At 32.7% G+C, this 12,939-nt stretch overlaps 1 protein-coding gene across 3 annotated transcripts in view; it reads right to left on the reverse strand.

The window, feature by feature from the left end:
* Nucleotides 1-875: 875 nt before the first annotated feature.
* LOC101898609 (stAR-related lipid transfer protein 13) overlaps nucleotides 876-12,939 on the reverse strand; it is a 277,625-nt gene continuing 265,561 nt past the window's right edge. For all 3 annotated transcript variants that reach the window (XM_059119355.1, XM_059119354.1, XM_059119356.1), the window contains 6 exons: nucleotides 6,921-7,072; nucleotides 5,220-6,849; nucleotides 4,665-5,151; nucleotides 4,326-4,598; nucleotides 4,083-4,262; nucleotides 876-2,961 (listed from right to left, as the gene is read on the reverse strand). In XM_059119355.1, the coding sequence (XP_058975338.1) occupies nucleotides 2,847-2,961; nucleotides 4,083-4,262; nucleotides 4,326-4,598; nucleotides 4,665-5,151; nucleotides 5,220-6,849; nucleotides 6,921-7,072 (2,837 nt within the window). In that variant the 3' untranslated portion in view covers nucleotides 876-2,846. The remainder of the gene's footprint in view (nucleotides 2,962-4,082; nucleotides 4,263-4,325; nucleotides 4,599-4,664; nucleotides 5,152-5,219; nucleotides 6,850-6,920; nucleotides 7,073-12,939) is intronic.

Genomic DNA, 12,939 nt, shown 5'->3' on the forward strand with positions numbered 1-12,939 from the left:
TATTCTCTAACTTCACGTCGACTGTTGTATCGACAATGATTATATCAATCATTCATCGCTATCGACAACCCTGATACCGTTATTGTCACCTCAACTTCATTTTGCCACGACGACGACAACCGTAATAGGCCGATTGTGAATCTTTCAAATAACTTTTTAAAACAACGCTATAGGAATGTGGCAAGTTAATTAAACACAACACGACATTTAAAACAAATAAATAATACTTGCGGTTTATTGCTCCAAAAGTGGGAAGGATAAGATAACATTTATTTAATCATTCTAAAAAAAGGTGAATGACATAATTTAGCTATGGACTCTTTATAATCCTTAGTCAACGAAAACTGTCAAGAATTATAGCTGCTCTAACTGACAACCTGGCCTTCCACGAATATTTCGTAAATAAAACACATGTTTTTTTTTTTTTTGTATACATTTTTGTTGAATATATTTCTTTTTTTTTAATATTTTTGAAACATTGAATCTGTTTTGTTACTGAAACCAATACAAGCTCTGTTTGTTTGTATTTTTTGTCCATTTGGAGTTACCATTATCATTATTATTATTATTATTATTATGTTTGGTTGTTTGAATATTAGTCTTAACAATTACCCGGGAAAAAGGGAGGAGAATTAAGGTTAGTAATATATTACATAGTTTCGTGTTAGTTGTTGATAATTATATATTTGTATATAATAAAGGGGGTGTGTTGTGTGCTTTTGTTTGTTTCTTGTATTGTTGTAGAATAAAGTTTACAGAGTTTTGTTTGTTTTTCTTAAACTTAAAAAAAAAATTACAAACAAACAAAAAAATTTGACTAGTATTTAATTCCTTTACACAATTTTAGTGGTTGTTTTTCTTTTTTGTTTTTCCTCTTTCTGTTTTTCTTGCTAATTACTAATTGCTTTACAAGTTTTCCATTCTTTTATGATTCTGCGGGACTTAAAGTAGAAGAATTTTGTAAGGTTATATTACATGTAAAAAATAAGAAAATATTTTAAACTTAATATAAGGCTTTCTGGTTTGGATATTTTTTGTTTACAATTTTACATAGAACTTTGATAAATTAAGTTGATAGTTTTTGTGATATTTCAGTTACTGAGTATTTCTTTTAAATATTTTTTTTTTATAATTAAATATAGATGTGTTTTAAATATAATACAGAATTATTGTTTTTTTTTTTTTTGGAAAAATATAATTAATAAGTTTAAAAATAGTTGCAATAAAAATAGATTTTAAGGTAATACAAAAGAAGTTTTTTACACATTTTGAAATGAAAAAAAAAATAAACTTAATATAGAAAATTATTTACAAAAAGAAGTAAAAAAGGAAAATTAAATAAAATTCATTTTATTGTTCATAACGCATGTGGGTCTCACTAAAGGTCTCACATCTACTTCTGGGCATTTAAAAGTAATCCCTTGATCAGCTTTTGAGGTATCTTGTCAAAAACAAGGGTACATTTTTTTATTTTTTAATCTAATGGACCACTATTGCCTGGATTTAACTTTTTATATGAAAAATGCTGATCAGAAAAATTCAGTCACGGAAGGCCATATTTTTTTATTTCTCTATTTCTTCAACAAAAAAAAAAACCCCAATATAAAACAGTGACCCTTTAAAATATTTACAAAATCATTCTTATACTCCTGAGGAATTTCCTATGGGTCCATCAACTTTAACTAAAGCCAAATATAGCTCTCAAGACATTATGGTTCTTTTTATCTAACAGCCTATTCCTTACAGAATAAATCGCTCGATCGAAACTTATTGCAATATTTTAACGGTCAAAAGAGCAAGGAAAATCAAGGTATTTGAATTTTGGTCGCAGGTTTCCTTTTTTTTTTGAAATTATGGAGTAATTCTTCAAACCAGGATAGATTTTAAACCGAAGGATAGATTTCAAACCTAGTAAACTTGTCCTGGGCCAAATTCCATCTATGCGCTAGGTACATTTATATATGTTGTCAATAATGTAAAAAAAAAAAATAATTTTTGGAAAGTTAGGTTTTTTGGGGGGTTTTTTATATACCCCCCCTTATTTTAAGAATTCCTGGACCCTTATAATTACTTGCTTTTCTTATGGTGTGTGTGTGAAGCACAGTTCAAGCATTATTTTCCAAAACAAATCAAAAAAATTCCAAAAGAAGTAAATTCGTCCTGGGTCGAATTCCCTCCATGCGTTATGTAAATTTATGTATGTCAATAATGTAAAAAAAAAATAATTTTTGGAAAGTTAGTTTTTTTGGGGGTTCTATTACAGACCGCCCTTGTTTTAAGAATTCCTGGACCCTTATAATTACTTGTTTTTCTTATTGTGTGTGTGTGTGATTACTTTTATAACAGTTATTGTATAACATTTAAGGGTATAACAATTGGATGTGTACATTGTATCTTCAACATTTTATAAATGCCTTTTTGTTTTTGTTGTCAAAAAAATATTTCTTAAAATTTTGCGACAATTACTTTTACTATATAATTTCTCTTTTTTTGTATATATATTTGCATATAACATAACTATAAATATGTATGTATATTTCCTATACACCTATATATTTGTAGTAATATATAATATTTTGTCAAATCCAAAATAAAATCAGTACTTTTGGTTTACTTTTTGTTTCTTCTGTTTTGTGTGAGGCGGGAGGGAGGAGGTACAGCTTATAATCATGGTTTTTTGATTATACTCTCAGTTTGCAGGATTGTTGTTTCTTCTTGGTTTGTGATGTATAATCCTTTTTTCTGTTTTTTTTTTCACTTTTTGTTTCGGGAGGAGATCCACATAACTGAGATATCAGTTTGTTTTCTTAATTTACTATGCCAGAGCATTGTTATTACTTCAGCCATTACACTTTACTTTCAGGACCTTCAGCAACGTTTTTAAATGCCAAACGTATTCTAGTTAAGAAATGCGATGCAATATGCCCATAACTTTTATTATACCATTCTGGAGTTTTGCCCCTGAAAAGAAATGGGAAATTAATTAGGTTATAATAAAGTTTTATATAAAAAAATTTCAATATTATTATTTTATCACTTTGGATAAAATTAAAAAAAGAAAAAACAATATTTGTGATTTATCCCCTCAACATTGCCGTCATTTATGGATGGTTAAAATACCATCTGAGGAGAAAAGTTTCCAGAATGGGTATATCCTCATGTTTGATGTAGCTTGTTAAAATATCATCGAAGGGGAAAAGTTTCCACAATGGAGATATCTGGCCATGATGGATATTTTTTATAAAACATTCTGATACAAAAGCGAGCTTAGCGTAGAATTCATATTTCGAACCAGATTTATGTTTATACCCTCCACCCTAGTATGGAGGGTATATTAAGTTTGTCATTCCATTTGCAACACCTCGAAATATACATTTTAGAACCCATAAAGTATATATATTCTTGATCAGTATAAAATTCTATGTCGGTCCGTCCGTCTGTGGAAATCATTCTAGGTTCCGAACGAAATGTAGTAGACTTAAAAAATTTTTTTCAAATGTATACTATGTCTGCAGGATTTTTGGTATTAAAAATGAGCCATGTAGGTCCACGTTTTGGTATAGCCCCCATATAACGGTACCTCCCGATATTCGGTGTTTTGGTGATTTTAGCGACATAATTCACCGGAATTGTTTTAAATTTGGTATTTGAAGTTCGTAATGGATACTACAGTCTAAGACAGAAAATTGTCTGTGCAGGTTCATGTCTTCGTATAGCCCCTATATAACGATACCTCCCGATATTCCGTATTTCTATGATTATAGCGACATGATTCATCGGAATTATTTTAAATTTGGTATTTGAAGTTTGTAATGGATACTACAGCCTAAGACTGTAAATTGTCTGTGCAGGTCCGCATTTTAGTTGCCTTTGCAGTTCCACGTCGTCGTTTAGACCCTAATATGACTGCTACATTTGGTATTTTTAAGATTTTAACATAAATTTTAACGGATTTTATTTTTTTTTTAAATTGTCAAATTCGTTCCAAATGGTGGAGGGTATTCAAAGTTCGGCCCAGCCAAACTTACAGCTTTTTTACTTGTTTACTTTTTAAATTAAATTACATTTGAAATCTGACTTACTTTACATCAACTCTTGCCAAATGCATAACCCTTGAACGACCGCTGCCACAGGGTTCTATCAAATATCTTGAGGCCAATACCACACCACGTACTGCATTAAACATGGGTTTGGCTTTTGCATGATCAATGGAGGTTTCAACAATCACACAAGCACCACGGGGTAAATCAGTACGCCAAGATCTAAAAACACAACCAAACAATTATTACTTTCCAAAAGAATAGAGAAATGTCTACAACCACTACCTTAATACACAAAAATCTGTACACTGTTGGCCATCAATGGCATATTGGAATATTTCCGTACAATCATCGAATTTCTTAATGGTTTGACTTTGTAACAAATTTGGATCCCATGAGGCACGTTGTCTTATTATATAATCCAAAACATCTTTGGGTGGTCCTTCAATTTCCGTAATGCAACGCCATAATCTCAGTGGATGGCCATCACCCACTTTTTTATAGGCAATCTCAACGTTGCTGTCATTTATGGATGTGGTGGTAATCCAGCCGCGTGATCTGAAAGGGAGTTAGAGAAAATTAATAAACACTTCACTTAAATCTCAAAAAATATGCCCCACTTACTTTTCTCTACCCTCCTTAATGGTGGCACTTGTACTCTCATACAAATAGCCACGCCAATTGTGAAATTGCATACCCTCACCCAAGGCTTCCAGGGGCAGTGGTTTAGATTCTTCCATGTAGCCAAATTTACACTTGGCCAACTTCTCTTTGGGTGCGGTAAATATTTGTTTATAGTTTTGTATCATAAATGCCAAACACTCGTGAGAAGCCTTGGCTTCGAACAGTTCCTTGGCATCCGGGACACCGGAACCTTTGGCCTTGCGGCGCGGTGAGGCTGTCACCGAATTGCTACCAGTTGATATACTGCTATGGAACAGGGAGGGGGCCAAACAGACAGCTAAATTATTGGCGGTCATTTGATTATATTGCGAATTGGCAGCCACCAGGGTCAAGAACTCCAAGAGAGCATAGAGGATTTCACGATTTTCATCGGGCAATAAAAGGACGGCAGATTGCACAGCATCCAAACGCACTTCGGTGGGTAAATCTAAAAAGAAATTTTTGAATTATCACCTATTCGACTCCCATTATCTACTATGTTTTATTAAAACTTACGTTGAAATATGGCCGCAAAAGTCTCCGACATTTTGGTGGTCAACAATGACTCTGGCAAATCACGGAAATACTGTTTCAACATATCGGCCACATCGTAGGCCTGTTGAGTATCGAAAACATCCATGCATTCAGCTGTGGTCTCTGAGTATTCAATGAGTTCTTTGAGTTTTAAAATCCTCGATTTAACACCACTCTTGCGGAACAGGCCAATTTGATCGAGAGCATTGAGCTGCAGCCAACGGAAGGCGGCCCTCACTGCAATGGGCAGAGTTTGGCCGCTGCGTTGTAAAATCAGTAACAGTGGAACACCAAACACCTTTTTATCCTTGTAGTCGGGCATTTTGATTTTCTTTATGAATTTTGGCAACTCCCAATTCCAGCCCGAACGGTGAGTGGGACAATAACGTTCCATATAGCCCGTCAGTGTGACCAATGCCAATTTGCGTATCATTTGCAATTGACCGGCTGACATGGCCGCAAAGGGTATGCCATGTTCATTGGAATGAGGATCATTTTTCTGGGCAAAACATTTGCGGAATATCATGTGGGGTCGTTCTTCCAGTTGGAAACTGTGCCACCGTACGACAGGAGCACTTTTCTTAATGGGTTCCACTTCTACCTCCACCTTGGGTTCTTTGCGTGTGGTAGACCGTGAACGGAAACTGGCCGATCGAAAGCCCTCACGTTTCTTACCATCTCTGCCCAGATTAAGGGAACCACCTCTTGAGAGTTTCTTGGACTTAACCTCTGTGGTGTTGGCATTGGCATCCTTGATCAATAGCTTTCTACCCTGATGACATTCGGAGTCTGAATGCGCCCCAATATCATCGACCTTCCCCGTTCTTTGCAGAAATCGGCGAGCCTTTGAGGGTGTCTTACGTACGCTCATCTTATTCACCGCTGACGTGGATTCCTGGCTATCGCTATAATACGATGATGAGTCATCGGATTTGCCCTCCTTAACATGTGGCATGGTGTTGGTAAAGAAATGCAAGGGGCTGGTGCGCATGGAACGTGGTGTGGTGGGTGTTCGCTTGGGACTTGCCCTATTCGGACTCAAGAAGTTATCACTTTGTGAGGGTACCTTGAGTTCATTGCCAAATATGGGAGCCTTGTTGAACGTATGCATGGGACTGACGGCTGAGGGTGAAGGTGGTGTCGAGTATACAGCATCTGGCTTACGCATACTAGATCTCTGACCCAATTGCGACAAATCCAATGCCTGGGGACCACTCAAAACAATGCCCTGGCGTTTTCTTCTTCTCGACTTTATCGATTCCACTCTCCTGAGTATGGCTTTAGCACCATCCTTCAAACGCTCACTACCCGTGCGACGCAATGGACTGGCGTTAACATCCGTACTGTCATTCGCAGCCGGATCGGCTGAATCATCTGTATAGGTACCGGGTAAAACTAAGGACAGAGGGCCACCGGTGACATCATAAGAATCATCCTCGAATCTATCGGGACTGGATTCTTTTGATGAGGATTCGGTTTTTTCACAGGTGGATAATTTTGCGGCGGGAGGTATTTCAAGACCCATTTCACCAATACGCGACCAGCGACGTATGTGGGGTTGGAATGTCCAGTTTTCACTAAGGGCAAAGTTTTCATCGTCCGAATCTTCTTTCTGGAAGGGGGAAGAGGGAGGAAAGTTGCAATTTAGTGGAAAACTTCAAAGGTGCTAAAAAGAAATCTCACCTGTGGTGTCTGTGCTTTGTGCGATTGATCCACTCGCATATTGGCACAACGATTTAGGATACACAAACGCCTGTACAGCGACTGCAATTGATCATTTTCCAAATTGGTATGATCCTTGGCAACATTGGTCAGGTCAATGGGAAATTGATGATCTGCAATGAAATAAAATATTTAAATTATTATGTTTTTGACATTTTTAGGAAAATAAATTTTTTTAGAATTATACAATTTTGGAGAAGACAATTTATTGATTCGCAACTTGAAAAAAAAAAAATAAAAATAGTGCTCCATTGCTTGCAACACCTTGAAATATTGGTCTGATACCCCAATCTTTTTTTTATTAGCATAAAGTTGTGTATTTAGCTAGGTTCACCTGTTTGTCCATTCGTCTGTTGAAATCGAGATATAGCTTCATTTGTATATTTTATATATTAAAATGCCTATAATAGCTTCGTGGAACTATTGAAATAATGAATTGTAATAATTATTATATGATCAATAAAAAAAATATATATATATTAAAAAAAACCCCTAGCATTTACAGGTATTGCCATATCAACCGTGTGATATTCGTAAAAAAAAATATTTTTAATTTCTACTCTAAAGTCAAATTTTAAAATATTTCTTTGGAATAACAAATTTTCGTCAGATGCTGCTGTATTTAACTACCCCCAAATTAAAACCCTGAACCTTTTTTAAGAATTTACTATAGGAGATCATATCTCGATCTATACAGAAGTTTTTAGAAATTTGTCAAAATTTCTTATCTGAGTTTCTAGATACTGAACATGGATACAATTTTCGATATAGCTAATCACAGAAGGATGCTATCAGATTTCTGAAATTTTAGTGTTTTTTTTTTTTTTTTTCAATTATTTGTATTTCTGTTCTCAAGAAAAGACAGTATTATTAGAAAAATTTATAATTTAAAAAAAAAAAAAATTTAATGTTTTTTCTAATTTCTTAATAAGGTCGAAAAGCAGGGCTGGAACAAAACTCTCAAATGAAACAAAGAATTATTAAGACCTTAAAATCGATTAAAAAATAAGCATTTTCAAAGTATAAATTTTCCCGATACCAAAAAAAAAAAAACAAGTAAAAAAGCTGTAAGTTAGGCCGGGCCGAACTTTGAATACCCTCCACCATTTGGTACAAATTTAACAATTTTCAAAAAAAATAAAATCCCTTAAAAATCTATTAAAATCTTGAAAATACTAATGAAGCCGTATATTAGGGTCTACACGACGTCGTGGACCTGCATGGGCAACTTTTGTCACAAACCATTACAATATTGAAATGCGAAACTTGAATACAAATATTCGGTGAATAATGTAACTAGAATCATCAATATTGCGAATATAGGGAGGTATCGTTATATTGGGGCTATATGAAGACGTGGACCTGCACAGACAATTTTCTGTCATAGACTGTAGTACCCATTACGAACTTCAAATACCAAATTTGAAACAATTCTGGTGAACAATGTCGCTAAAATCATCAAAGTACCGAATATCGGGAGGTACCGTTATATGGGACTAAATGAAGACGTAGACTTGCATAGACAATTTTCTGTCATAGGCTGTGTCATTCGTTACGAACTCAAAATTCCAAATTTGAAACAATTCCGCTGAATAATGTCGCTAAAATCATCAAAATACCTAATATCGGGCTATACCAAAACGTAGACCCACATGGCCCATTTTCAATACCAACTGTTCTGCAGACATATAAAGATATAAGTTCGTCCGGGCCGATCTTTGAATACCCTCCACCATTTGGAAAGATTTTGGCAATTTTCAAAAAAAAATAAAAAAATAAAAAAATAAAATCCGTTAAAAATTCTGGTAAAATTTTAAAAACACCGAATGTAGCCGTTATATTAGGGTCTACACGACGACGTGGACCTGCATGGGCAACTTTTGTCACAAACCATAACAATATTGAAATGCGAAACTTGAATACAAATATTCGGTGAATAATGTAACTAGAATCATCAATATTGCGAATATAGGGAGGTATCGTTATATTGGGGCTATATGAAGACGTGGACCTGCACAGACAATTTTCTGTCATAGACTGTAGTACCCATTACGAACTTCAAATACCAAATTTGAAACAATTCTGGTGAACAATGTCGCTAAAATCATCAAAGTACCGAATATCGGGAGGTACCGTTATATGGGACTAAATGAAGACGTAGACTTGCATAGACAATTTTCTGTCATAGGCTGTGTCATTCGTTACGAACTCAAAATTCCAAATTTGAAACAATTCCGCTGAATAATGTCGCTACAATCATCAAAATACCTAATATCGGGCTATACCAAAACGTAGACCCACATGGCCCATTTTCAATACCAACTGTTCTGCAGACATAATATACACTTGAGAAAAAATTGTTGCAATCTACTTCATTTCGTTCGGAAGCTAAAACGGACGGTGGAGGGTATAATGTAGAATCTCATAGTAGATTTTTTTTAAAATTTTCTGTAGCTAATTTTTAATAAGGTAGAGCTGCAGGGATAGGACAGAACTTTCAAATAAAGCAAAAAAAAAAAAAAAATAAAATGCAAGAATCGCTGTTTTAAACAAAAGTCCTCTCAAAGTATCAATTTTCCCGAAACCAACAAAATATCATTCAAAACAGTTAAAAAAAAAAAATAATTTTAGGAATATTTGGGCTTTTAAATTGATATAATATAGATAGAATATCAGAAAAATAATTAATTTTTTTCGTTAAAAATATGTTTTTTTTTAAAGTAGAGGTGAAAAATCACTTTTTTCTCAAAATGTTTCAAAAATATTATTTTGTTAATTTTTTAACAATCTTTTTAATTCTTTCCTCAGCAATTTGAAAATTTTAAAATTTATGTGTTAAATCATATGTTTTCCCTATTTTTCCCTAGATTTTTCAATAACTTTTATTTATATTTTATGTATTTTTTTAATCTAATTAAAACAATATAAATATTTTATTTAAAAATTTTTTTTTTAATTTTTTTTGTTAAATAAAGATCTGAATATTATTTTTTTAATTTTTTACTGAAAAACTGAAGTTTCTCTTTTTTTAAATTATTTTTTAAGACCATTCACACACACTCACACTAACAAAACTTCCGTTTTTAACAAGTACCACAATTCAGATTACTTTTCTTAATTTACTTTATAGATGTTTACGATTTTTTTGAAATAATAAAAATCTAAATATTTTTTATAACTTGTTTTAAAATTCATTTTCTTTGGATTTTTTTTTTAATTTGAAAACTTTTTCTTTATAATATTTTCATCATGTTTATTCCATTTTTAACGTGATCCACAAGTGCTACAATTGAGATTATTTTTCTAATTAATTAAATACCCGAATATTTATTTATAAATTGTTGGTATTTTTTTTTAATTAATAAAAATCCATTAATTTTTTATAAGTTGTTATTTTTTGAATTATTAAAAATTTTATAAAGTTTTTTTTTTTAATATTCATCATGTTTATTTTTTAATGTAATGTTTCTCCTGTTCTTAACGTAATTCACAAGTGCCACAATTTAGATTATTTTTCTAATTAATTAAAAAATCCTAATATATATTTTTTTAATAAATTTTTAATATATCTTGAAGTAATTAACATTTGGATATTTTTAAGTATGAGTATTTTTTTTGAGTTAATAAAAATTTTGAAAATTAATTTTTTATTTATATGTAATGTCTCTTTTCTCTATTTATCTTTAATTATTTTCTAGGACCATTCACACCAAAACACACCTTTTGTTTTTAACATCATCAGCAGCCAGATTTTATGGCCTTCCAAAAAATGCCACAAGAATTTTACAATTCTGCGAAAATATAAACGTAAACGTAATAACAACAAGGATCGACGCTTCTTCACAAAGCAATTGAATTTAATGAACAACTGAGGCCACCTCTTATGGGAGGAGATGAAGAATTTTCGAATGACACTAAGAAAATGATTGAGAAGAAAACGTTGCGATGCCATGTGAGAATCAGAACTGAATGAAAAATTATAGACTGGATTTCCTTTGGCACGATGGACGATGTGGCGTCCGATATTATTATTGGGCTAAAATGAGGAAAACAAAAAAGCAACAGCAACAACAAAAAAATCAGCCCAAAAACACTTCTATCCAAAAAATACAAAAACAGCAACAAAAACACAATACTGGAAAACCAGATGAAACCACGCAATAAATGCAAAAATACAATTAATGGCAATTCGTATAGTAAAGTGTATTTGCATATCAGACTTCAAGATATATACATACACAAATAAATGACTGGTTACATACGTATGCGGTGTATGTATAATATGTATAATATCCAGCAAAAATACAAACAAAAATACAACAAATTAAATACGTATTTTGGGTCTAGTAAAATGTAATGGATTTTTATATTCGTATATATAATTTGTATTTAATTAAAAATATATAAATAAAAAAATACGATTTTTGCTTTTTTTACAAAATAAGGCAATGAGAAACGTGAATACCGAGAACCAAAAACACATGGACAAATTATGGTTATAGATATGACCTCTTCGATGTGGGGGATACGACAAAGATAGGATTCCGAAGACTAATAAAATTGGAAAATACGATTGAAATTTGAAATCTCTAAATCATTCAGTACTGCAACTCTTGTAATGAGGTTCTTTGCTCTAGGTTTGTACCTATCAATGTATGTGTGCCTGCATTTAAACAGAATTTGCCAAATACAATTTGTATTTGCAAATTCAATACTGTAGGTAGGAAATCAAGTTCTAGACATTTTCAAAGGAAAAAAATTGTAAATTACTTTACCAATGCATAGCTTTTTTTTCATTACGACTCTTAAATCGACACCAAAAAATGAAAATTCAACAGAAACTTCAACATTTGCGGAAATTTATGGGAGAAGAGGAAAAATAAAAAAATATATATGCCAGTGTCGTTCTCGCTTTTCCATTCCAGGGAGTTTCCCAAAGTAATGAAATAATGAAATCCCAAAAATATTTGCAACTACGTTTCTGTGTTTTTGAGAACAGATCAATTGAAAACAAAACTAAGGCGTACAGCAAGACAAATGAGTATTTGTCTAGTCCCGACCACTCCAGGCCATGACGGTGTTGATGCGATTGTCTGGCGACGCCTTATTGTTCGCCTTAATTTTGAAATTAGATATAAGCTAACATTTTCAAATGACAATTACCTGCCACTTTTATCAATGGGAGCAGCAGCAGCAGCAAGAAGGCCAATAATATAAATCCATCTTAGGAAAATAGCTTTTCATTCAAAAACTCGGAGAGACCTCGACGACGGCAAGAAAATTGTTGTTATTATCAAAACATATTGTAGTGTCTATGTGTCACAACACACACGCAATTTGTGGTAAAATTTACAACATGTTCTCATGGGTCTGGTTTGAAAACCATTTTTTTCTTATTTAAGTTTTTTTTTTCGAAAATGCACACACAGAGATTAATGAACTTTTAATTGTAAGGTATAGTAAAAAAATATTAAAATTTTTAAAAATTATAAAAATAATTATAGAAAATGTTTAAAATTCACTATGACGAAGGTGTACTCAAAAGAAAACTACCAATTTTAAAGTTATTTTTTTTAAATAATTTGGAATTTGGAAATTTTCAAAAAATAAAAATTCTGTTTAAATCAAAAAAATACTGAAAATAGCCGTTATATTGGGGTCTATACGACGTGGACCTGCATAGGCATTGTTTGTCATAAGCCATTACCATATTAAAATTCGAAACTTGAAATAAACGGTAAATAATGTACCTAAAATCATCAACATACCGAATATCGGGAGGTACCGTTCTATTGGGGCTATACGAAGATGTGAACCTGCACAAACAATTTTCTGTCATAAGCTGTAGTATCCATTACGAACTTCAAACACCCAATTTGAAACAATTCCGGTGAATAATGTCGCCAAAATTAACAAAATACCGAATATCGGGAGGTACCGATATGTGTGGGCTATAAGAAAACGTGGACCTGCACAGACA

Source organism: Musca domestica, unplaced genomic scaffold (genome assembly GCF_030504385.1).
Source record: "Musca domestica strain aabys unplaced genomic scaffold, Musca_domestica.polishedcontigs.V.1.1 143, whole genome shotgun sequence".
NCBI lineage: Eukaryota > Metazoa > Arthropoda > Insecta > Diptera > Muscidae > Musca > Musca domestica.